We start from the raw sequence: 26,876 nt of genomic DNA on the forward strand, positions 1-26,876 counted from the left end.
GGATCTGGCTGTCACAGACTGCCCCTTGCCTGGGGAAGGGCTTTTGGGACCGAGCAGTGGAAGCAGAGCATGTGCCCTGTTTAACTTATTTCCTAGCATCAAAAGCAATCATCCACATTTGATTGGCTTGTTTGGGTTATTTTCCACTTTCTCAGTGAGCCCAAAATGGTGGTTGAGCCAAATAACTTCATCTCCCCTACCTTGAAGGACATGGGAGTTTCTTCTTGACATTTTTGCTGCATTCCTTCACAAAATTTGATGTAGCTGTGTTGGAATGCGGCCCCACTCTGTGGTGCTGAGGTGCCATCATTTCCAGGTGCACCATCAGGCACTCCCAAGGTGAGTTCCATATGCTGACAGCATTCCTGTGCCAAAACTCCTTCCCTCTCCCTGCACCGCTTCCCCTTTCCCAGCCACAATGGCAGAGTTACCTCATGTGCCTCTCTCAGCATCCACTTGGTGTTGAATCCAGCCAGAATTTAATGTTGTGTTGGCACCCAAAACCTCTCTTAAGGTTTATGGAGTTGCCCCCATTGCTGCAGGCAGTAAATGCTAGGGGCTGCTCATCCCAAGGCATCATTAAAGATACATGAGGGCAATTGATTTGATCCCTACCAGTGCCACAAACACCAGGCAAGATTTAGGTAATGTGCTGCTGGTTACCCACGAGATCTGAGATTTAATTGCAGCTTCTTTGGCTTCTACTCACTAGACCTGGATTCTTATCTCAAAGGAAAGAATTTATCGAATTAATTTCACCCTGTGTTGGCACGGTCACTATTCCCAGCCATGAGCAAATCCCATCATTGCATGCAGGCTGCAGCTCAGGCAGCAGTCAGTATTTTTAGAGCTATAACCATAGTTCTTTCAAGTGTCAGCTCTTTGGGTCATACATGTAATTTAAACAGTACATTTCTATTCCCTGCTTAGATGGATGTAACTGTCAGGAACATTATTTCTACTGATAATTACAAATTTGACATTCATTTCCCATGAATACTCTCTACTATTTGCTTAAAACTCACCTCCATGCATACGATTGCTGCCAAATGTTCTCTTATCAGAAAGCTGAGGCAGAAATGTCACATCTATAAAGAACACTCTTGGAATGGTGAGGTCTAATATGATTTTCTGCTACACAAAGCAAAGACCAAGCAAATGAAAAACAAACACTGGGAAAAATGGGCAGCCCAAGGCCTCTTATGTGGACTGACCAGATGAGAGAGAGATCTTGATATGAGGTAGGGAAAAAAAGCTCCTAGTAAAGGAAATATCCCTAAAAACATCCTTGCTTTTTAATTCACCCAGCTCTTCTTCTGATACCCATTCTTGGATAGACAGACTTTGGTGACTAATCCCCCTTTTTTGGGGTTTTACTGATTACCCAAATTGCTTCTCTTATGCCCTCAATTGGTAGCTCAGCAGGAGAGCTCAGTGAATGTATATTTTCCTTAAGGTACCCAGTTCCTTCTCAGGAAATTTGGATAACAACAACCTAAATCACACAAATTAAACCTGAAACCAGCCTTAATTGCCTAAGCCCCTGGTGTCACATGACCAACACCACGATGCATGAACTGATGTTACTCTCAGAATCTCAGCCAAAGTCTTCAAATAAAGTCAAAATTCCTACAAGACTATTTTGAACTCCTTGAATCAATATATTAAATCCTGAGCCAGACCTGAATCTTGGTCTTTAGATCAGGACTGTGCCCCTTGCTCAGACCTGTTTTCCCCAGGATGCTTCTCCACCTCTGGAAGCCATCAGAATCAGAGATTTATTTCTCCCTTTCTGGAGGGCAGGAATTCCAGTCTCTCACTAGCACTTCTCAATCAGCTTCAACTAAAAAAAAACCAGTGAAATTAAGAGAAACACCTCACTACTCACCTCCCACAGTGTTCAGACTTCATCACCCAGCTCAGATGATCCTTCATTCACACACTCCATTCAACATCCTACTTTTTGTTTAAATCCAAACACATGTCCCCACACATTCAAAAAATTTTACCCACCTTTTGGTTATTTAAGGTTTTTTTTTTTGATAACTCAATTATTTTTAATTTGGCTTTATCCTTGCAAACTCAGGATAGGTTTGGTTGTTGTGCTCTTCCCTCCCACCTCTCCCTTTTACTAATTTTGCATATATATTTTAATAAAATGTTCTCATATATTTTCTGTATTTTTTTTTGTGGACAAAGTGTAAGTGAGACAAGGATATTATTCACAGCCACAGAAACATAAGAAAGTAAAAAGGATTTTCTTCCTTTCCCAGTGAACAGAAATGATCTATGTACCCTTCAGTGTCTCCAGGTTTCCTTGGAAGTGTATTCCCTTGCATTGTGCTTTAGTTTTTGTGGTGATAAGGGCTACCCAGTGCCACTGGAAAACCCAGCACCTGAGGCAGAAAGACAAACTCAGCTTTGCCTGTATGATTTTGGCTTTCTCTGCTTTAGGGACTATCTAGAAGGGGCTGAAAGGTGAGGGAGTGAAGATTTACAGGTGCTGCTCCTCCTCTGGCACCACTGAAGGCAGCACCAGCCCAGGGCAGGGCACAAACTGCAGGTCAAGCTAAACACCCCAACACATCCCTTTTCCAGCATCTGCTGAGCCTCTACCTCTGGTGAAATGTCTTCCAGGATGGAAATCCCAAAGGGAGGACACCTGAGCCCTGCACCCACCCTCCACCTTTTCTGTGTGGTCTCACCCAGGAGGTGAGAAAACTCATCAGTTTTAGTCCCCAAGGGCTGCCATCCCCTCCTGTCCTCCAGCAAATCTCAGCACAGGCTGCAGGAATAACTCAACATAAAGCTGGCATAAATCTCAACAGAAGAAATATCTTTTATCTTTAACCATTTACTCCCACTATAGGAATAATGGTAGCTCTTTTACATTTACATATAACTCTTGTTTGTTTGTTTGCTTTGATTTTTTTTTTTCTGTATGTCTCTTTGTCTTGGCACCTGCATAGCAGAAAACTTGACAGTTCAGTACAGAAGTTTGCCCCTCTCTCTGCTCCTCCCTTTATTTCCTCTGCTGCCCCTGAGGACTCACAAGCAACACCCCCAAGGTCAAGAGAGAGTACGGTGTTACCCTTTTATGACAGATTATAGAAATAACAAACATGCCTGACAGTCTTATACAGCTGCTAGAACGGGTTTAGTTTTCAACAAATGAAGAATTTCCTCGGGTTTTTTTCCTCTTTTGTATATTAATTACATTTTACAAATCTTATTTTCCCCCTTTTCTTTCCCCCCACTTTTACTTCTTCCTTTTTACTTTTTTTTTCCTCTTTCTCTTTTTTCTTTTTTTTTCTTTTTTTTTTTTGGTGAGTTTTTTGTTCGTTTGTTTGCTCGTTTTATTTTTCTCTTTTTTTGTTTTTTTTTTTAATACAGCAAAAGGGATCAATCACCAAAGTGTCCATTGCTAAGTCCGGGGTTAGCAGAGTTTGGCCGTCATCTGGTCGGACTGTTTGAGGATCTCAGTGTTGTACAGGTCCAGGGCGTGGTTCACTCGGATGATCTCGCTGTTGGTGAGCTTCAGGCGGTGCTTGAGCATACAAGAGAACAGATCCAGCTGCGGCTTCCCCGGGGCCACCGGAGGCGCCAGGCGGTTGATTCGGTCCCGAATATCCAGCAGCAAGAGCATGACGGAGGAGGAGGAGTAGAACTGCCCGCCCTGCGTGTAGGACTGGTTGACCTGCTGCACCGCGCTGCGCAGCAGGTCCGCGTTGAAGCGCAGGCTGTAGCCGTAGACCTGCACGTCCGAGATCTTGATGTAGAACTGGCGCTTGGTGGGGTCGGAAAGGTCCACGGGCCCTTGGCCAGTCTCGTTGCGCAGGAGGGAGGGCAGCCGAGTCCGGCTGCGTAGGTAGATGTGGACGGTCTCAAAAAAGGTTTTCCACCGGTTGCCCAGCAGCAGGGTCCAGTTGTAGCACTGGCTGTTTTGGAGGCGGATTTTCTCCCAGCGCGGGTAGCCGTACTCCCCGAAAGGCATGTTCCAGCCCTCCGAGTGGCTCCCGCTGAAGGGGTTGACGTAGACAAAGAACATGGGGTCCAGGCTGCTGTTGCGCATCTGGCAGATGCGCATGGAGATCCCGATCACCATGTGGATGAAGTCCATCCTGTTCTTGTTGCTCTTCAAGGTGAGGGACATGCGCTTGCGCCACCGCGGGTCGAAGAAGGTGTCCAGGCGGATCTCGTTGCTGATGAAGGTGGTGTGCACGTACAGGCGGGAGTCCATCTTCTGCAGCAGGTACTTCAGCTCCAGGTCCTGGAAGTCCAAGTCCGTCTCAAAGCTGATGAACTGCTCGCTCCGCTCCGAGTCCACGTTCTGGGGCTCGCAGCGGCCTCGGTAAAGCTTGTAGCCCTTGTTGCACGAGCCGCAGAGGGAGATGTTGGCCAGGCTGCACATGGCACAGCTGTTGTTGCCACCAATGATGCAGGGGATGGGGCGCTGGCACAGACTGGTGCCACCGTGGCAAACGCAGCTCCGTTGGCTTTCCAGAAACGTCCCCCAGAACCCGTTCTCGTTGCAGTAGAGCAGGGACTGGACTCGGGTAAGCCATTCCTGTATCGTCCTGCAGGTGAGGAGAAGGAAGAATTAGCACTGTAAGGCCCCACAGGGACTTGGTGTTGGCATCTTGCTGGAGCTACAGTTTTCAGGGATATGTCTGAGGCAGAGCTCTCGGAACATCGATGGCCTGCCATGGCTTCTGGGAGCTATTCCAGTCTATTTCTAGACTGAATCTTTCATCTGCTGTTTACTCCTCTGGTGATGAGCAAAATCCTTCTAAGAAATTGCTGCCAGTTAGAAATGCTCACCTGAGCTCTCTATCTTCACTCTGCACTAGGAGCCGAGACAGGCACTGTATCCTGCCAGGATTCCAGCAGGGCCACAGTGACATGGGAATGGAGCTGATAAAGCCATGCCAGAGGCTGTGGGGCTATCAGGACATCACAAGGGCAGCAGAACTCCCAGGCTAACAGGAGAAAACTGCTCTTCAGGTCATTCACCCTCTAAAAACCAGACCCATAACAGGACAAGGCAAAGCAAGCAGCAACCTCTGCTTATGGTGGAGAGCTCAGAACAGTAGAAAAGAGGGTGGAAGCCAGGATGCCTAGAGACAAAGCTGCTAAAACTATTCCTCCTTAAAAAAACCCCAAAAGTCTTCTGCTAATTAATCACTTCTTGAAGTCTCTTCCTTAAAATCAGCCCCACTCGCCCACCCCTGAGCCCCACCACTCCCACAGCTGCTGGATCAGCACTTTCAACCCCACATCCTGCAGCCCTGGAACGACTCCTAGAAAATGACACTGCAACCCACGTTCACTTTTTGCACAACCCACCCGCCACGTTGCCTTGTTTCCCCCTTTTTCCCCCTTCCCACTGCCCCAGGAAAGCTGGGTACAGCGACTCCTTTCTCAGCAGCCCTCAGCAGAACCCTGTGTGCAGCCGCTGCTCCCTCCCCTCCACCTCCCCCCTGGCTAATGAATACTTCATTGTCTCCTCTGGGCAAAAAGTTCTTGGTAGTGCTGCAGTGAGAGGACTGGCTAATGACAAATTAGGATTCAGCCCCTGTAGAACAGGAGGAGTGATTATGGACAGAGGCTCTCAGAGCTGGATTAGTGAAATTCATGGCACCTGCATCGCCTGACCTCCGAATAATCATTAAGCTGTAGGCTGTATCAAAGAAGGCATTAAATGATACAGCAGCAAAGAACAGCAAGATGATTAGGGGGAGGGAGAGAGTGGAGGGATGAGAGTGTAAAACAGAGGAAAGCACTGGAAGGAAAGAAATAATCAAGGAGCAGAAGCAGAAAGGTTGGGAAAGAAAGAGAGGAAAATGTGCAGGTAAAAGGAAAAATGAGAGAGAAACACAGTGGGCAGGAGTAATGGGTGGAGAAAGGGATAAACTGCAACAGCAACCGCTGAAAGAGAACAGGCAGGAATGAAAAGCAGGAAGAAAAGGAGTAAAAAGTAGGGCAAGGAAAAAAGGAAGGGCATTAGAAGAAAAATTCTGAAGTGTTGGATATGGGAACAAACAATTTTTCATATTCTTCTACCCTTGGTACAGGGCTGCCAGGGTCTCTTCCCCCTATTCCCAGCCAAGAGGAGCTCTTCTGCTGGTGGAAAGGACAAGGTTGGGAGTGGGAACAAGGCAGTGACCTCCATAAATATGTGCTGTAGAGGGAGACAGTGACAGCCCTGTCCCTCAAAAAATGCACAGGGCTCCTCTTAATTCCTGGGACATCTCTGACTCAGAGGGGAGGGGACAGCACAGCGCAGTGTGGCTGTAAAACACAGCCACAAGCTGACAGCAACAAGCATTTCCAAACCATCCCTGGGGGCTGAGGCTGTCTTCTGCTCACAGGTGAATTTTTGCTCACTTTTCAGCAATACAAATATTTTTTCCACCCATCTGAAGCTTTGTGTTTGAAAAGTCAGTCAAATGCACCTGGATTTGTGCAGTGCTGGACTGATGTTTTATACAGGTTTTAGGTGTTGATAATGCCCCTGAGTTGCTGGGCCAAGGACTGCCAGGCCATAGGAATGGAATAAATCAGAGTCAAGTGATCACATTCTGTCCTTTTTGGGTGTGTTCTGTCTCAGGAAAGAAATCACTGGATAGTTCTATCCTTCTTTATACCGACAGCCAGCAGAACAAAATGGGAAAGAAAACTCAGCTGATATCTAGGAATGGATACCAGTAAATTTCCTGTTCCCCAGACGAACTTTGTGGAGGATGGATGGGAGGTTGTTTGTTGTTGGTGTGTGTGTGTCTTAGCTTTCAGCAAAGACACAAGTTGGACTAAAAAAAACAAGAAGAAAATGAAACAGGAGACTACCCACCATCTGCTGATGGCAGCAATAAAGGATGTAATGAAATAAAAATGCAGAATCCGGGGCAGAGCTGAGCATCAGCTACAAGCACGACAACGGGAAGTGTGAGAGAGAAGTAAAGTGGTATAAATTACCCCATTTTTTCTTGCAGCTGGGACAGGTTAAGAATATACACAGGACCAGCCAAAGCCCTTCAGCTGACAGGACTGACTTTTTAAAACACACCCTCTGATGGCTCAGGCTCATGGCATTGTACCTAAGAGGTGTCAGACAGGAGGGTGCTGGAAAAATCCACTGCTCAACAGCTGGAAACCAGGGCCAGAGTAGCCAGTGATCTTCATTTAAAATATTCCCAGGGAGGTGCTGGGAATCCCCACCCCTGGAGATGTCCAAGGAATGCCTGGATGTGGCACTCACTGCTCTGGTTGGGGTGACAAGATGGGGATCAAGGCCAGGTTGGACTCACTGATCTTGGAGGTCTTTTCCAACCTCAGTGATTCCATGATCCTAAAGTGAAAATAAATGTGATCTGCAGGACAAGCTCTGAGTGAGAATTACTTTGCAGTGTTCTCTGACTGCTGCTCACTGGACATGTGGCTCCTTGGCAATGCTGGGAACAGGGAGCCAGACAGATTTTGGTTTTTATTTGCAGGAAAAAAGGCAGGGACTTAAATAATTTCCTTTGTAAACTCACCTTTCACTTTCCAACCAGCACTAGCTGCTCTGGGGGTACTTTTGGGTTTTCTGTATGGAACAGTGAAGTAAAAAATTCTATTTTTTCCTCAGCAGCTGTGAGATGTATTTTGGCTGCAAGCCAGAACATGTATAACCCCTCTCTCCATTGGATGTTATTTCTATTTTACATCCAATGCTTTAAAATAAAACTACAGGTGATCATTCGACATCAAAGTTTTATTAACTGAGGAGTGGTCTCCTTTTCAAACCAACAGACTTGCCTCTGTTTTAAACCTGTAAACTTTCCTGGGCTTTGACAAAAGAAGTACAGACCAAATATATCAGTATATATACATATCTATATATCTATATATTTATATACCAATATATCTATATATTTATCTATATTTCTATAGATAAAATATAGATATATAGATATATATATATATGGATATATAGATATATAGATATATAGATATATAGATATATAGATATATAGATATATAGATATATAGATGTAGATATTCCTGTCTCCTTAGCCATTGCAAAGGGTCGTGGAGAATCAGCCTAATTGCTAGAATCTCTACTCTTCTTTTCTTATCTTCCTTTTGGAAACACCACCTATTCCTTTCCCTGAGGACAATCAACTGCAATCTCTCTTTCTTTTTTTTTTTACATTGCCTTTGAATGAATAATGCAGGCTTACAATTATGTGTATTAAAGAGAGAGAGGCTTGCTCTTAATAGAACCAAGCCATCCTTTCAAAGCCACTGGCATGCTTGATAAGCCTCTGTCATTCTGTACAGCAACAATTAGAAAATGAGAGTATTTCCCAGCCCTGTGAGGAGAAAGATGGGCTGCACCTCTTCCACTACAGAGCTCCTACCACACTGCTCCCCTGCCTAGCTGCAGATGCAGAATGACAAACAAGAAAAGAAATTATAATATGCCTGCTGATGTTGACTTAAACAAATCAAGCACATCAGTCAGTTAAAAACCCATCTGCCATCATCCATTCCACCCTCCTTCCCCCACATTTCATTGTAGTACTTGGAGGCTCCCTTTCTGCTTGGCTGGGTTTTTAAAATAGATGATAAATGCTGAAGACATATTTGTCTGAATCTTTTGGAGTAACATGGTTGGATGGAGATTTCCTCGCTGCTGCTTCACTTTGTTGTTGTTGTTGTTGTTGTTAAAAATTCAAAAACAACTCAAAATTCCACCTTGGACATGCCTATGGCTCCTCCAGCACTCAGCCTGGTCAAAACAGCTCTGCCACTTGGCAGGGATGGGCCAGGTTTAGGAAGCTCTCCAAAGACTTTATTTCATAATCTCTTACATTTAATAGATATTTCTCCTCATCCCTAGTAAGTCCATCAATTTTTTGTCTAGAAACATGAGATTTCTTGGTAATTAAAGAGGTGTTAAGCCCTGGAAGAATTTTCTGAGCTGCACTGTGATGAAAAGTCAGTGTGTTCAGCAGCCAGGGAGCTGGATGAGAGCTGTAGACAGCAGTCAATGTGTCAATTTTGTCTTGAAACAGAATATTTAGGTAATGAAGGAAGTGAACAAACAGTTTCTCTTCAAATATTAACTTGGCCTGACCCTTCCAAGACAAGCATGGAAGAAAAGGCACTCAGACTCATTTTTTTCCCCCAAGATTTTATGTATTGCTTCAGTCCAGGCAATGGAGAAAGACACAGCAAGAGATGTTTATGAAAATCCAGAAATGCAAGTCTCCAAAAATGACTCTAAGCAAACTCAGCCACAGGTTAGGGCTGAAAAGGAGCCAGCAGGAGGGGATTATTAGATATCAATAATTGCTGTAGCAGTGGAAAATGCTCTCTCCACCTATAATAAATGGAAAATCTGCTCTCTCCACGTATAATAACCCTGCTAGGCTTCTGCTCAGTGAGGTTTTACAGGTTCACGCTGCATCTCACAGCAAAAATGTGATGTATTCCAAGTGAAACTAAAGCTTCTCCTTTCACTCTGGAGATATTGAGGAGCGCAATCCAAAAATGGGCTGAAGCACCTCGTGCTCCACACGTCTCTTTGAACAGCAAGTGGAGGCTGAACGCTCAGCTGTGGATCTTGAGGGAAAACCACAAAGAAAGCAGCTCAGCCTGCAGAACAGGCTAAACATATTCTTGCAGAACTTAAAGACTAAGCGATGCCCTTCCCCTGGGTAGGTAAAACCACACAGAAGGGACATGGATGTAGTCAGCAATGTGACAAAAGTCACCTAAACCTTCCAGATTTTACCGCTTCCCCCAAACATCCGCGCCAACACCCGCTACACCCGAACACATCCTGCTGGGATTAGCCCCAAACCCAAACCCAGCTCCCCCAGCCCCTGAGCCCAGCTCCCCCCTGCCTGAGGAAGGATGGAGGTACCTTTCCCTAGGCAGCTGGTGGTTAGGATTGTGCCGACAGCGGACACTGAGGCCAAAGAGTTTGCGGGCGGTGCGCTGGATCTTCTGGCGCTGGGCTTCCAGCGAGCTCTGCAGCAGCTTGTAGCGGTTCTGCAGGTCCCAGTCGTTCCCCCAGTGCTGGTGGATGCTCCCAATGGTCAGGAAGTGGTTGCTAGGTAGCCTTTTCATGAAGGATTTAAACTCATCTGGAACACACAGGAGAAACGGGGAGAAATAGGGAGGTTTTTGAGGTGTGACAAAGGTTTTTGTTAGAAGGGTGGGGAGAGAGCGGGGAGGAGGAGGCCATCAGCTCTGCCAGGGGAAGGTGATGTCCATTCACTCACTGCTCTGTCACTCTGCCCCAGGAAACCACTAATTCCATGTTGCTGCTCCCATATAGGGAAAAAAAACCCTACAGTGAATATCAAGGTAAAACAACTCTGTTGAAATGTACACAGGGGAGGAAAAAAAATGAAAAATCAGAAATTCCCTGATTTTTTAGGAGGTTATAGTCTAAGGGTTATAAACAAAAAGCTGGGAGTTGTAATCATTTTCAGTTAAAGTGTTCTCATTTACATTGTTTTTCAGCTGGTTCTGAAATGCTGTTTGTTGTTGAAGGCAAAGCATTTTGCTGTGTAATTAAAAAAAAAGGGGGGAAAACAAGGCTTTAAAAATTCCCCAGAGGAAAGGTTTGGATGCTGTTAAAATGTCCTGCTTTCGCATTTTTAAAAAAAACCCATTTTGATTCTTACCTCTCATTTAACTCCATTTGAAGTGAAATGAGTTGCTTTTTGTAATGAGGAAAATAAAATAAAAAAGTTTGCAGGGCTGGGGTGAAAACAAAAGGTGTCAATTTTAGCCAAAGGAACAAATCCAATTGATCGAAGAATATATTGCTCAGTGTTGCTGTTTGTTGTGCTTGTTGTTTTTTGATCACTTTATTTCCATTTTATTTTGTTTGTTAATGAAAAAAACCTGTTATGCAGGTTTTGTCTGAGGGTTTTTTTTTTCCATCACAATCAGAAATTCTGATACTGTTTCTGTTTCTGATCAGCCCCTCCTTCCTACCTGGGAAGGGTGGTTTGCTCAGACTCTGATTACCAGGCTGGGACATCCTCAAATGAGGAAAAACCAGATGGTTCCAACTTTCTCCGGGGAAAATAACTCAATTTTTGATGCTAGAAAACCATATTTGACACAGTGAGACCTTGAGAAATGCAATGAGTGGGACAATAAGAACTCCATCAAATGCAATAACGACAAGAGCGATGTTTTGTACCAGGAGAGAAAAACCCCAGGTGCCAGCACAGGTTTGGGCACAATCAGCTGAAGAAGGTCCTGGGGGCTGAGCTGGGTCAACATCCTGTTCTCACTGGAAAAAAACTTCATACTGGGCTGAATGCTGCTTGGGGAAGTTGATATTCACCTTTTCTTGGCACTGCTACACCTGGGGCACCCACCTAAAAGGGATGGACAGAGACTGGGAGGGCAGAGCTGAGGGACACCGGGGTGCTCTGAGCACAAGTCCTGCAAAGTCAGGTGTGGGGAGCTGCACTGCTCTCATTGGTAAAGAGGAGGCCAAGGGATGTTTAATTACAGCAAAAGATACTCACAGATATGAACAAAACTCTTTTGAGAGGCAGTTGCTGTAGCAAGGAGCAATACACAGTTTGCAACTTGAGAAATTAAAATGATTTACTGAAAAACTTCATCACTTGAAGGGAACGCAGTGCTGGAACACGATCAGAGATGTATAAAAATCTCTCATTTTCGACTCTGCTAGGCAAAACCAGGGCTGACCTGACCAAGTGCTGGCTGTGGTCCTGCTCTAGAGAGAGGCTGGACTAGGACCCTGCCATAAACTTCCCAAACAAGAAGTATAGCCATCTTTTCCTCTACCTCTTCTACATTATTTCTGATTCTTTCCCAATTTTTTTTTTTTAATTCCTTCATCCTATTTTCAGAAGGAAAAGGAGAGCTTGTAAAAGCTGACATTTTTTCAAATAAAAAAAGAAATAATCCATAGAATTAGTGGGGGAAAAACAATCAGATAATTTAAATCCTATAGTACAAAGTTAAAGATATTTGCATAACAGATTTCCTATGCGAGAAATTTCCTACTTGCAGTTCATGCTCAGCTGCCCAACAAAGGATATTTGTACATCAGTCAGTCCCATCCTGAAATGGATGGTAAATGGATGTCCACATCCTACCCATCACATGGTGTAACCGAGCTCCTCATCAAAATAGTCATCACCACTGCACCACCAACATCCCTGGGACATCTGCTTATCTCCTTTCTCCCCAAAGATAACCAAGAAATGTTTTTTCAGTCATCTCTCAGGTTTTTAATGCTGCTGCCAGTGCCCTTCTCCTCCCCAAACCTGACTCTGAGCCTTTCCATGGGCCTCTGGAACCACCATCAGGTATAATTGCTTCTGTTGACCATGCTGATTACTCCAGGTACCTTTCAGCAGTAAAAGCCTTGCATTTGCTTCCCGCCCCTTATAAATCAATTTCCTCAAAAGCCTTTTTGTGCAGGAGCCCAGGCTCTTTTCCCTCTGATGATGAATGTGGTACATTTTTCATCGAGACGGGCGAGGCAGGAATTTCGGTGCAGTGTGCACATTTTGCTACCGCAGTGCAACGTTGGGGGAAAAACAAATGAGCAGCAAATCTGGCAAAATAAAAGCTGGATGGGGTTGTTTAAAATTAGGGTGACGAAGAAAAAGAAAAGTACTTTAAAACCAACATGGTTTCTTCATTAATTATATTTATTTATAACTCTGCCTGGAAACCACTGGTATGGATGGGGATATTCCCTGCTTCTGGGAATGCTTCATTCTTAACCCTGAGAGTTTCCAATTAATTAACAAGTCGGTTTGCATTTGTGGTTATTTTATTCCTCTGCACAGCAAACCTTGCTGATGGCTGGAACTACACCTCCCATGATGCAGCTGGGCCCCTCTGTCTGCTGAGTCACCCCATCCCTAAGGCAGTGACTCAGCATCACAAGTGGCACCACGGGGAAGTGACAGGTCAGACATCTCTTTCACGCATGAAATGTTCCTTTTGCCAGTGTTAAAAAGAAAAAAAAAAAAATCCCATTTACATCAGTAAGCAACAGTCTTGAAAAAACAAACAAACTAACTCCAGCAAATGACTTAATTAAAAGTTGGTGGTTTTTAATCCGCAATCACTGAATTTTTTGACCAGCCATTCTAAAATGCCGAGAATAAGGCAGCATTATTTTTCTCAATTTGCCCACAAGCAGTGAAGCACAGGGCTAAAAAATCTCCTGAGCTGATTCAAAGCAGCTTCAGTTCACTGCAGCCTCCTTGACTTTGAAGATACTATTCCAAATCACAGCAACTCTTGATTCGCCCTGCACAATTTTTTTTTCAAATTAACAGAGGATCCAACACAGACCAGAAGCAGAATACAAATGTTTTGGGCTTTCAGTGGCTTCCTGTGCAAAATGGTATTTGCTTTCAGAGCACTCCTGTGCCTTTCAGTCCACTTTATTGGAAAAGCCTTCAGATGTCATCAGAGATTTCTCCTCTGCTGTTCATAATGAAGAAAATCCTCTAGTTATTGGGAATATTTATTAAAACAAAGAAGCAAAACACTAATACTGCAGTCTTTTGTGATAGCAACTTCTATCTCAAAGGAGAAGTTCACGCATGATGCATCAAAGTGATGAATCAGATGCAGCAGCTTTAGACATAAAGATAATCACTCCATCTAGCCCTGAAAAGCCTCCAGCCCTGGGTGGAATATGGCAGAAATTGCACTGCAATATGTCACTTTAACGTGGCAAATGAAAAACACCTTCCCCCATTCAAATCTCAAGGGAAGGGAGCCTGAATATAATTATCTGCCCTGGCCTGTGCTTGGATTGAGTGCAGCAAGGACAGAATGTGGGACTGGAACTGCCCTCTCCACAGGGCTCCCACCTTCTCAGGGCTGGGTTAGAGCCCTGGGGTGGGAAGGGGTTTGGTGAGACCAACCTGTGGCTCTTGAGCACCTTTTGTGAAGATGCTGTGCCAAAACTAACAACTGCTAACACATCACCAGTGGCAGAGCTGTGCTGGCAGCACTGCCAGTAATCCTTGTAAACTTGTGTGGTAGTGAGCTGGCAAAAGCTCCTGAAATCCACATTTCTGGTTTGCCCTGGTGTTACCCAGCCTGTTACCACGATATTTTCTGAAAAATCCCTTTGCCAGGATTTTTTCTCCTGGCAGATGAGAAGCTTCAGCTTCTCCACGTTTTGCTGCTCCGGAATGTGGTCTGGAGATAGTTTATCCAAACATGTGAATTGTTTTTTAATTAATAACCAATCCCAGTTGTGTCAGACTGTGAGGAGTCACGAGCTTTCATTATCATTCTTGTTTAGCCTTCTGATGCATCCTTTCTCTTTCTTTAGTATAGTTTTAGTATAGCATTCATATCATAAATATCATATCATAAATATCATATATCATATCATATCATATCTATTGCAAAATAATAGATCAGCCTTCTGAGAACATGGAGTCAAATTCTCATCTCTCACCTCGTCCTGGAGACCCTCCCAACAGCCCACCCAGCCCATCCATGAACCCATAGAGACTCACAGCAAACATCTGGCCTTGCCTGCTCCTGGAACTGCCCAGCCCTGTGGCTCCCCAGGGTACCTGGGGGGATCTGCTCAAGGTGGGCATTAGCCTTGGCCATTAACTCCCATCCTGGCTGCTCTGGCTGCTGGAGCACCTGGGTGCCAGATGAGTGGGATGTAAGGACCTGTGCAGCAGCACAAACACCAGCAGGGGCCACGTGTTGAAATATGAAGCAAATCCTCAACAGCCCTTTGAGGAAACGTCACAGGCTACTGCATTTCAGCCTTTAAAGGGATTAAGGTGACATTCAGCATGAGAAAGAAAGAAAACTTATGAAGGATTTGTCTTGAATTGAGCTAGATGGTCCTTTTCTCAGTTTTCTTCCTGATGTGGAGATCTGGGCGGTTGTGACAATAATCATTGAAGAAAATGTGTCTGAGAGTGGCTGGTGAAGACTGAAAGATGAGAGTCAGCACAAGGAGAAGCTCCTGATGAAGTTGTGCTTAGTGCCTGGGTGGTTTCAGGGCAAGCTAAAGGAGATAATTCAGTAAAAGTGTTGCTCTTTCCTACCTCAAGCCCTCAGCAGTGTGTATCCTGTGAGTACAACACACCTACAACAGGTAAACTACTCCCACTACCATCACCAACACAGAACAAACTCTGCTGACACCCCCAGCCTCACCTGGGCAGAAAGGGGAACAGAGAAATGCTCCCAGCAGCAAACATTGCCCTGCAGGACAGAGGAGTCATTTTCCCTTCTCCCTGCCTCAAAGGAGGTGTCATCTACCCTGTGTGCTCTTCTCCCTCTGAATTGCTTTCACCAAAGCAAAAAAAAGCATTCATGCAAATCTGAAAAGCAATTTCTGCATCATTCATTTTGTGGAAGTTTCTCTGTAAAAGTATTAAAGAGAGATTTGGAGATGGGTTGGTATGGAAAATCAGATTTTTAACCAAATATATACTTGCACGGAAAATATCCCTGTACACATAATTCCATGTGTGGTATGTGTTCCTGTCTGTGTGTTTAGAAGAGGAAAAAAGGGTAAGACTTTCAAGACTAAGATCCTGGGTTTGGGTTCAAATCTAGTTTGGCCAAACTAGAGCATTATACTGAGGGAATAAAAGATTTTTACAGGTTGTAACCCACCACAAATTGAAAAAGCGAGTTTTGCTCAGTTACCTGAATTCTCCAGATCTTTATAGGCTTCTGTCCAGGTCTTGGCCATGTTTGCCAGGGTGTACTCCATGATCTGGATGTCGGTGATGGGGCAGTTGCACTGGGGGAACTCCTCGGAGCACTGGCAGCCACACTGGCTGTCCCTGCAGATGTACTCGCCCTCCCCATTGCACATGATGTAACTCAAGGCAGACTGGACAAACTTCTCCTGTAAATACTGAGGGAAGATGATCTGGAGACCTGGAGAGAGAACAACAGGGTTATGGGAGGAAAAATGAAGTAAATTAAAAAGTCATTTCTGGTATTTGTTCCTCTTCTAAAAACCTGCTTCATTAACGGTTTGGGAAAGTTTTGGTGAAGAATTAAAAGCTGTTGTGAATAAGGAAGGTACAAATTGCATCCCTCCAGGGAAAGATGTGATTCAGCTAAGAACAGAGCCCATCTCCTCTGCAGGAGAAGGGTGACAAGAAACTTCCCCTTCCCCAACACTCTTTCATCCCATTCCCAGATCCCAGCACAGTACAAGGCCCTGAATGCAAAGCCTCCCTTATTCCCAGGTGTGGTGGTTTTTGTCTCCTGAAAGCAAGTGCTAGTTCAGAAGCAATGAACATTATGCTGCTCTGGCCTGTTTTGAGAGATACTAAATGGGTTTGGTTCCACATAAAAAAGGGAAATACACACTGGAAGGGAAAATGAGAAGGAACAGAAAACAGAAGTAAGGAAAATACCACGAGAGGGGATTTATAAAAGTCCCTTGCAGAGTTAAGTGCCCAGCTCCCACAGCATAAATACAGGAGCTGGGTACCTGAGCCTTCACAGCTTGCTCCCTGCTAGAAAGGCTACTTGCCAAATCCTATAAAAGTGCAAATGGATTTAGTGCCGATGATTTCAGTGTTGCTTGGCAGGCTTACATTAGCAGGGAGATCTATCCCCTTGTCCCTTTCTGCATGGCAAGTGTTTGTGTATGCATCCATCTGTGCAGGCATCAGTGTAAGTGCCCCCTTGCTCAGGTACCAGAGGATGCAATAACACTCCAAGTGTTTGCCCTGTGCACGGTGCAGGTGGTTTTCCATCCTGTCCTCCTCCAGACTCCCTGCGGATCTCCCTGAGGATTCCCAGCTGTTTGCTCCTACCTGGCCAGTGCTGCCTGTCAGCTCCTGTCAGTGTCTGCGGAGAGAACAACTCCAAACCTTTCAGGGGACAATAACTCCAAGCCTTGCAGGGGACAATAACTCCAAGCCTTTCAGGGGACAAGAACTCCAAGCCTTTCAGGGGACAAGAACTCCAAGCCTTGCAGGGGACAATAACTCCAAACCTTTCAGGGGACAATAACTCCAAGCCTTGCAGGGGACAAGAACTCCAAGCCTTTCAGGGGATCTTTCAGGTTTCCGTGGTTGAGATGACCCCAAGGTGTTACAAAGAAGTAGTCAAGATTCCTCAGTTCTGCTTTTCAAGGTTGTTTATTTTTTCTTATCTATTCCATTCTTTCTGTGACCTGCTGAGATCTGTCTAGCAGATCTGCCAGGGTTGTGGCACAGTCCCCGCCCTTGGGGTGGTGTTAACTTTTTGTACTATGTGTACTTTATTTACAATAATTTTCCAATACCTATCACCTATGTTAGACAGTCTGTCTCTACTCTAAACCAATCAAACAGTGTCACCATTCTAGCAGAAGATGGGGGACAAGAAGAAGGAGAAGAAGGACAGGACACACCCAGATTCCTCCATCTTGCCTCATGAACTCCCATTCTAAAAACCCCAAAATTCTACTTTTTCACCCTATGACAAACTAACTATCATTCTACTCAAACCCTTGTGGCTTGTAACTCTTCACACAAAGTTGGTGATTGTTCCCATGGGCTAAAATCAAAGGCACAGGTGTGTTTGACTCCATGCCAAGGTCTCTGAGCTCTTTGCCAGGGTCTTGAATCTCCCAGGGCAGCCAGAGGATTGTCCTGGGTCCTGACAGGGACCCCTTGGAAGAGGCCAGGGCTGGAGTGGCAGTGTGAGGAGCTGATGGCAGCGCTGCAATGAAGGCACAAGGGTCAATCACCCATCTGTTTGTGTTTCTGCTGCGCCGCATTACCAGAGCCGTGCCTGACAGCTCACTGGAGTGGAATGAAAATCAGACAATAATTCAGAGGATGAGAGTGTGCAGGAAAGGCAAAAAGGGTTGTGACCCCTTTCAGGAGTGCAGGCCTGTCTCTGATGGGTTGTGTTCACCTCAGACAAGAGAAAAACAGCAGGTGGTGACCCTGGGACCCCCATTACCCTTTTGCTTTTGGATGCAGAGAAGCACCTCAGCCTTAATGAGGTCCCTCTGGAAGAGCAGGTTTGGGGGCTCGGGAGGCTGTGGGAGGCACAGGGAGCCCTGTTTCCTCTGCCCCTGGTCTGGGTGAGCACCCTGCCTGGTAGCAGCCAGCTGACCCTGTTGGCAGAGGGGCAGCTTGCTGGGTGTGAAGCAATGCTGGAGGGTGCTCCAACCCCATGAGCTTGGAGCTGGGAATGTGTTTGTGACACTTGTACAAGGAAAGATTTCCAGCCTTGCATTCAGAGACACTTTTTGCATAGATCCTGCTGCCTTTTCTGCATTGCTGCTGGGGACTGGAAGGAACAAACAAAGAGCTGACCAGGACAGCATCCCTGCAAACACCTCAAAACTGGCCTGCAGAGGGTCATTATTTTGAGATCCCTCTGAGGTCTTTTCTGAGATGTGTCTTAACAAGAAGCTCAGATTTCTTCCTGCTGTCTTCAGGAAGTCCTGAAGCTCAGCCTCTTCCAGGGATTGAAATGATAGGACAAGAGGGAGTGACTTTAAACTAAAAGAGAATAGGTTTAGATTTGACATTACAAAGAAATTCTGCCCTGTGAGGGTTCTGAGGCCCTGGCACAGGGTGCCCAGAGCAGCTGTGGCTGCCCCTGGATCCCTGGCAGTGCCCAAGGCCAGGCTGGACAGGGCTGGGAGCAGCCTGGGACAGTGGAAGGTGTCCCTGCCAGGGCAGGGGTGGGATGGGATGGGATGGGATGGGATGGGATGGGATGGGTTGGGATGGGATGAGCTTTAAGGTCCCTTCCAATCCCATTCTGGAATTCTATGGTTTATCTGAAACAACCACTACAGAGGGATGATCCCTTGCCAAATCCTCACACTGATATTAGTGACGGCCCCACCTGCCAGGATCCCAAACTTTCCTTTAGGATGGAATGAGAATACACTGCTGTTGGAGAACTGATCCACAAAGAGGACCAGAGAGCCTGAAGGCAGCTGTACTCACTGAGCTTTCGAGCTCACATGAGAGCAGAGCTGGACTTCTTGATGTGCACTGACTCTTCATTCATGGTCCAAGTCCCATGAACATATTTTCCACTCTGCTTCATGGAGAAGCAACCTGTTCTGGCTCTTTGAATATGATCAAATTACCTCAGGCTCTTAAGTTCTCCATAGTTTCTCGTTGAATTTGAACTTGGATAAAGCACAACAAGCTGTTTGGTCCCAGTTACAAATGATCCTGGCTTTGGAGATTTTAATTTTATTTTTTTTCTGGAGAGACTAGGGGTGAAAAAAGCAGCTGAAGTTTCAAGGAAAGCACCTCCCATTGCAAGGGGCATCGACTGTGCATTCCAGCAGATGCAGAAATGTGAATACCCTGTAACCCCCAAACACATCATGTTTTAACACTGCAGTGCTTCACATGGATCCTTGCTTTTTGCCCATAAAACTCATGGTTTCTGGAAAAAAATAACATTTCCAGGAAAACATCCTCTTGTAAGAAACAATATCATGTTTAAGGGGCAATCAGACCTTTGTACACTTAGCACCAACTCAACAAAACACTTTTACAAATACTTATCTTCATCAGAAAAGCAGTTTTGCTGGAACCCAGCAGTTGCCTGGAGCATTTGACAAGAAGCCCACACTCAGAGCTGTGTTTGCACAAGTGCCACCCAAATCCAGCACCAGTGTGCACACTCCAAACACAACCCCCTGACTTTCAACAGGCTGCTGGGATTACGTGTGACTCACATCTTCCAGCCAGGAATTTCTTGTGGAAGAAACCAGAAACTTCACAGCTGAAATTTCTGGTGCTCCACCAGAAATTGCACAGCTGAAATACAGCTGTGCCTATTTCCACAGAAGTATTTTATATATATACATGTAAATATTCACAGATTTCTCATCATCCCCACACAAGGGCATATCCATTTTTTTCATATCAATTATATTAATATGATTTTTTTTTTTTTTTGCTTTAGTTCTGAGCATCTCTGTGATTGGACATCAGCAAGAGATTTTACAAGCTCTGTGCCAGCAGCAGCACCTCACCCAGTCCTGGCATTCTTTCTTTCATGTGTAGCTCTATCCCATGCCCAGGGACTAAATATTGCTGGAATTCAGTGGCTTATGATTGTCAGTAAAGCACTGGTGGCATCAACCTTTTGAGACCACTGCTCTGGGTGCTTCTGTTGCTACCTATAAAGCAGGAAAGTTGTAATCCCAAGGAATATAACAGCCCCACTGAGCAGCTTGTGCTAGCAGGGAAAGCTTTCCTGCCAGCCACAACCCTAATAAAATACCCCAAATGCTGTGTTGTTCTCTAAGAAATTTATTTGGATATTGAAAACATTCAAAAAAACATATATATGTGTGTGTATATATAAATATATACATATATATATATATTCAATATTTCACTGCTGTCTACTGATGAAACAACCTCAAGTCAGCAGCCAAGAAAAGGGGCAAGCTGGTCTTAAAATCTGGGATTTTGGACCATTTCCATGGGGAGAATGCCCCAGTCCAAGCCAGGGGGCACAAGGAATGGGCTCATCCCCAACAGCAGCCTCAGGAGCTGATAAGATGCACAAGGAAAGTTTGCTGCTGACTTGGAGATCTTAGTTTTTTAGGTAATTTATTGATCAGAGGAGGAATTCTGCCACTTTGTAAAGCATGAAGTTCCTCTTTAAAAATGAAGAGCAGCACAGATTTGGTATAGGTTTATCTTAGATAACTACAGGCAGAATATGAAGTATCTGACAAGGGAACATGTCCTTAATTCACCCAGAAAAACTATTAGAGATAGATGTTTGGCTTTAGACTGTATATAAAAGGCTTCCTGCATTAAAAGAGGTAAATTTCCCCAGCTCTAAATTAGAGCTATTTGAAACATTTTCCACAGAAGAGTTCTCTGTTGAAAATGCAGTTCCATTGAAGCATTTTGCGAGAGCATGTTGACTCCAAAAGCACTTTTGACTTTCTAAATGTATTTTTTCATACTCCCTCATTTCACTGCAGTGAAAAGCTGAAATGTTTTGTGTTGCCATTACTGTTCTTTCCATCTTGCAAAAAGCTTTAATAGTAATTGTAATGTAAATTCTAATGTTATGCTATCATACATGCTATGCAGGTATATAATACATCTCTCTATGTAGTTATAGATGTATAATGTATAATGTATAGATGTATAGGGTATTTACACATATACAATATTAAATATTGAAATTTAATACATTTAGTATCATATAAGTATTGTATACAACATGCATTATGTATAGTATTATAATATATGACCTATTTGATGTAGCAAATGACCTGATATGCAACATTTGCTGTTTATTGTTGCACAGTTAGGAACAGCAGAGAAGGATTGTACCTCACTGAAATAGTGCTATGCTCCAGTATTGACATATACTGTCAGTAACAGTTTTGATGCAACAAGCCATGCCTCTGAAATTCAGAGCTCCTGAAATTCTTCAAAATGTTGGGGTTTTTAGTCAAATTTTCCAATTTCTGCCCAGGACACTGGTCCAGGGAACACAAATCCCCCTTTCCCAAGAGGCTGCTGTAGAGCTGCTGGCCCCCTGCCCTGCATCACCACAGGGATCCTGCTCCAGGGAGTGCTGGGAAAAAGGGAGACTTTCTGTGATAAATATTGTGTATATATCTACCCCAGAGCACGCCATGCATGCTGGGCCCACAAGGATACTGGTTCATAAATTAGTGATTCTTTTTTTGTCCCAGTAACCACAAGTGCAGCACCAGACACCCTGCACCATCCTCCCCCAAAACCAACCTGCCCAAACCCTCCATGGACTCATGGAACCATTTAGGTTGGAAAAGACCACCATGATCAAGGTGGCTGATCACCACCTTGCCAACCAGACCAGGGCAATCAGTGCCACATTCCACCTGCTGTCTCTTCTGAAAGGCACAGCTTTGAAACCCCAAGTCCCAGGGCTGGGCAGCAGCAAGTTCAGACAGAGAAATTCTCCCTGTCACGAAGAAGCTGCTCTTTTATTGAGCCAGGCTCAGAGCTGGAGTGACACAAAGGCAGGAACATGGATTTCTGTCAGCAGCCCATGCTCAGCTGCTAATCAGATCAGAGGAGACTTGGTCACGATCCATTACCTGCTGCAGCCCTGTGACTAATTTGTAATGAGGCCTCTCAGAGCAGAGGAAGGATCCTGGGTAATTATCCCAAGAACCACACTCCAGATTAGGTGGAGAACTCAGGTGGAGCTTTAAAGGTCACTCTGTTCTATTAGGAAGAGCTCCTGCCTTCCTCCCTTCCCTCGCTGTCTCCTTTGGCTCGGCTTTGCCTCTCCCTGCACTGCATCCAGCCATGGAGCTCCATGAAACCCACCTGTGCCTGACCCCCAATGTTCTCTGTCTCCTCCCATCAGAGATCACAGCCTCATCCCCTCTCTCTCCTAATTTTTCCCTTTTCCTCCACCTCCTTCCCCCTCCTTTGGTTTACCTCCTCTCTTGTAGGATCAGATAACCAATAGCAGTCTATTGATTTACCCACTTGTCTGCCTATAACCCGAGCTGCCTACTGATTTAGCTGTTTCCCCACTTATCTCATGTGTCATCCTTGAGTTTTCATTACCAGCAGCGATCATCACAGTGTAAAACCCTCTCAAACTGCTTATTGTTAATTAGGTAAGAACTAGAACTCAGTGATTTGGATAATCACTGCCATAGTGAAAACAACCTGCATATTATTTTTAAAGGCAAATAATAACAACAATAATATTATATCCACAACATTACTTGGTAAATGAAACCCAGTTTCTGTGAAACCAAAGATTAAAACATCACTTGCCAAATTATACTCAAAGCGGAAGATGTAATGTAGCCCATTCATCTGAAAAATTAAAATTTGTGCAAGTACAAGGATTTGAGAAATAAAACCATCTGGGCAAATGAGCAATTAAATCCCACATTTCCTTATTTTGTCAAAAACTTGGGAATAACCTTCATGAATTACATGCCCAGTGAATTTCCTCCTTCTACTGAAGTTGACTTCTCGCTAACCAGCATGTATTTATTTATTAATTCAGCCATGACCTCTATCTGTTGACTTTTGGACTAGCTCCCCATCTGGGACTGAAGCCATGGCTTCTAGCATCCAAATAAAACCTCTGTGACTCTTCCCAAAGATTATGGTCATTAGAGAGTCCTGAGAGCTGATCTGCAAACCTCTTACACAAATCAGCAGTTTGGGAGGGACGGAGAGACGTGGGCAGAATTCTCCTTCAGTACTGATGGAAGAGGTCACTTTTTTTTTTAATGTTGGTGTGTGTATCATACGCAGAAGTCCATCAAAATTCAGTGGCAGAGGCAGACACTTCATTGGGGTCAGCCCTAGCTCTGCTCAGCTGTGAAGCCACCAGAAGCTGCAGGGAACTTCCAGACACAGCAGAATCACAGCAAAGAGAAGAGGGGGAAAGGCTCAGAAAAAGGGCACTCCTCTCCCATTTCCACCCCCCTCCCTGGGCCCTACCTTGCAGGTGGAGTTTGCTCTCAGTGCTTTGCAGAAGGACAGAACTCACAGAGTCCAGATTGTCGTAGCTGTTACAGCCCAGGGGGCCGGTCCGAGTTTCTGTTACCTACAGAGGATGTAGAAAAGAGAGAATTTTCTCTTTGACTGCAGCACCACACCTTCCCCAGGCTTTTAAAAGCTTTTAATTCAAGGACTCCTTGTCACCACATATAACACATCTTCCCTAGTTGGGAAAATTGCCCCACCCTGCACAGACCCTGCTAATGTTTGGTGCAGTCACAAACTGAAAAATCAGAAGGAATTGTGGCTGCTTTCTTTAGGGAACCTCAAGTTATTCTGGGCTTGGCAATGGGATCCTGCAGATTGATGTTTCTCACAGAGGATCTCCATTGGAGAAGCCTGTAGAGGAATTATTCCCTGGCTTCTCTTACTGGAAAGCAAGAAACAGAGATGGATTGCCAGCCCACAGGGGTGCCTGGTGCTCCCACAACAGATGTGAACAGCAGCCCTGTGCTGAGGATGGATGGAGGCACAGATGACCTGCAGTGCTGCTGCTGTTGGTTTCCTGCCCTTCTGGAATTCACCACGGGTGATTATCTGCTGTCACTGTTCCAATATCTCAATACAATTTCCCATCCAGAAGGGAACAGCCTCAGCCATGAGACAGCACAGAACAATAACGAGAGCTGAAACCTTTCAGAAATGGCTAACAATGACGACTCCATCCACATCACCTTCCCTGGAGTGAACTCAGCAACAATAAAATCCCTGCCCAGTGTAGGATGATTGCTTTCAGAGAAGGCAGCCTTTGCAGAGCCATTTTCCCTGTTTTGTATTCTCTGAGCAGCTTCCCTTCCTTCCTGCTGCAGCCCCCAAGCTGTCTCTCAGTCCGTTTCATTCCAGAAGCCTCAGTAATGCCACACTGAGTTTTTTACCATTTCTTGTAGCAAATTCAGCTGAGAGATGTTTTGCAGCCCTACTCCCCCAGGAGACAAACACTTCTAGGTGTCTCAGTGCTGTTCATTTCACAGACCTGCCTTTCCCTTCCAACCTCCATCACTGACCTGGGTCCTCTGCTCCTCTCTCCCTTCCAGAAGTCACTGTCACTCTTAGTGAAAGTCTCCTGTCCTACACACCCACCTGAATGCCCACCTCCTTCCAGACATTAGTGACCCTGGGGAAATCAATTCTTCAATTGAATAAGAGAAAACCTAACCCTGGGAACAAAACAACTCGTGCTCAAAGGAGACATCAGACTTGGCAAAGCCCTGCCCCAAACCCCTAGAGAATCCATACAAGGCAGACAATCTTTTTCCCTCTTCCTAAGGCAGGATGTGGTACCTTGATTGCTCCGGTAGAGATCTGGATCTCATGGAGTCTCCTCATGGTGCCATCACGATCTACAAAGTAGGAGGAGGCGAGCTGGTGCAAAGCTTCAACGCTCTGGGTGGCGTTTCCTGACTTTCTGTCGAGGCGGCTTTTGTCCATGTACATGGTCAAGGCCTCCTCTCCTGCAGCAGAGAGAAAAGGAGATTTCAGGCTGCCAGGCAGGGCAGGAGCAAATGGTGTCACCTGCTGCACCTAAAGAAAGAAAAGTCCCACAGGCAGAGCACTCTTGGAGGAATCCACCCTTCCTCACCAGCACCAGGACACCAGGGGGATGTACAGAAGACTCCTCTTCTATTCAGACAGCAAGGCCAAGTCCACCAGACAAGTAAAGCAGCTCCACTGAATTGAGTAAATAACATTTTGGACATTTTTTAGCCGGCAGAGCTTTGCCACAAAGGCTTCAGCCCATCTGTCCCAGCTGAGGCAGGTTCTCTCTGTAGGCAGTGCCTCTAGACTGATGCACACCTGACAGGAGGAGATCTCACTTTGTGCAAGCCTCTGGCCTGACTTCTAGAAGGGATGGAGGGTGACTGCAAGGAAAACACAATGTGCAGGTAGGTACAGAGGACAAACAATTGTCACTTGGACCTGTTCAGCTCCCAGTGGCCTTGCAAAAGGGGAGGGGAAAGGGGATGAGTAAAGAGAATTAATCAGAGGAAAGAGCAAATAAGAAAGTTGATTTGAACTAACCACCCTTGCTGCCTTCTTTCCTCTCCCCGAGTGTCATCCAGGAAATATAAATAGAGAGTGAAAATACCATACAAGATCAGGGACAAAAGCAGGTGATTTGGAAATGGTAACCACAGAGAATCTGGGAGAGAAGCAGTTAAGAACTGCTAAACATCAGCAGAGACCTGAATGTAACAAAACACGTCTGAAAAGGACGTGCAGCTGAGAAGGACTATTTACCTCATAATTCAATTTGTGCTGGGTGAGACACATTAAAATCCAGTCCATTCTTAACAAAAGGCTGGCATTGTGAGAGGTCTTAAAAGGTGGAATGCCATCCTGCATCCTTAACACGTGAAACTTGGATTTTAATAAATGAAGAGAAGACACAACTAGAGGAGGAATGTGCCATTTCTACATAACTCTCTTAATGAGAAGAATGGTGCTTGTTCTGGTTTGATAGATTGAACCACTGATGAATACACTGCCTCTGGCAGTGATAGCATGGTCCAAAAAATATGTACCACTGCTTTCAAGGCCAAAAAATATTTCACTTTTCATCATCTTTGCATATTTTTTTAAAGAGCACAAGGACTTACTTTTCTTTAAAATTCCTATTAGCTAAAACAATTTGATTCATCCAAATGATTTCTTTTATTGCATACATGAAAAAAATAACCCAAAATCCCAGTAAGCCCTCCCCCTCACTTTCCCTGGAAAATTTCCAGCTTTTATCTGAAAGCCAAATGCCTGAAAACAAACCAAAAATATTCTGGCTGAAAATCAAAATATTTTTATTAGATTTCATTTTCTCAAGCAATAGTTGTGTTGAGTATTCAGCCTTTGGCTTTGATATGAAAAAAAATCACTTTTTTTTTTATTTTGTGGAAAGAAGGTACTTTTCATCAAAAGAATTGATCTGTTGAAATCTTTTAATTAGGTTTGCAGCACCTAAGTGGAGAAGTTAGGCATGTAAAACTTTGTCTTTAATATTTTGTTTAAAAATAACAGACAAGCCTTCCACCACTGTCAAAGCTGTGGCAGCAAGAATGCCATCATTGTTACCTCTCACAAAAGCACTTTCCCTGGAAAATGACCAGCTTTGATTTCCTTTATCACCATTGCCATTTTTATGTGTTGAGCTTGTGAGGAGACCTTGGCAGGGATCAAGGCTCTGCCACATCAGGCTCTGTCCACACAAACCAAGTCAATCCATCTTCCAGAGGATTTAACCCCTGCATCTGATGGGACACAGCAGGTGAATACAGCAAACAGCCAGCAAGGCACAGGGGGATAAATAAAATTATTGTGGGGAGCAGTGGTCACTGC

At 44.8% G+C, this 26,876-nt stretch overlaps 1 protein-coding gene across 1 annotated transcript in view; it reads right to left on the bottom strand.

The window, feature by feature from the left end:
* Nucleotides 1-3,069: 3,069 nt before the first annotated feature.
* Nucleotides 3,070-26,876, bottom strand: part of BRINP1 (BMP/retinoic acid inducible neural specific 1) — a gene marked incomplete at its 5' end in the record, with an annotated part of 62,760 nt that continues 38,953 nt past the window's right edge. Inside the window, 5 exons of the mRNA XM_084219620.1 lie at nucleotides 3,070-4,577; nucleotides 9,914-10,136; nucleotides 15,709-15,945; nucleotides 23,490-23,595; nucleotides 24,831-25,000. Coding sequence (XP_084075746.1) covers nucleotides 3,437-4,577; nucleotides 9,914-10,136; nucleotides 15,709-15,945; nucleotides 23,490-23,595; nucleotides 24,831-25,000 — 1,877 coding nt within the window. The 3' untranslated portion in view covers nucleotides 3,070-3,436. The remainder of the gene's footprint in view (nucleotides 4,578-9,913; nucleotides 10,137-15,708; nucleotides 15,946-23,489; nucleotides 23,596-24,830; nucleotides 25,001-26,876) is intronic.

This window comes from Fringilla coelebs (assembly GCF_963513975.1).
Source record: "Fringilla coelebs genome assembly, chromosome: 21".
Taxonomy (NCBI): Eukaryota; Metazoa; Chordata; class Aves; order Passeriformes; family Fringillidae; genus Fringilla; species Fringilla coelebs.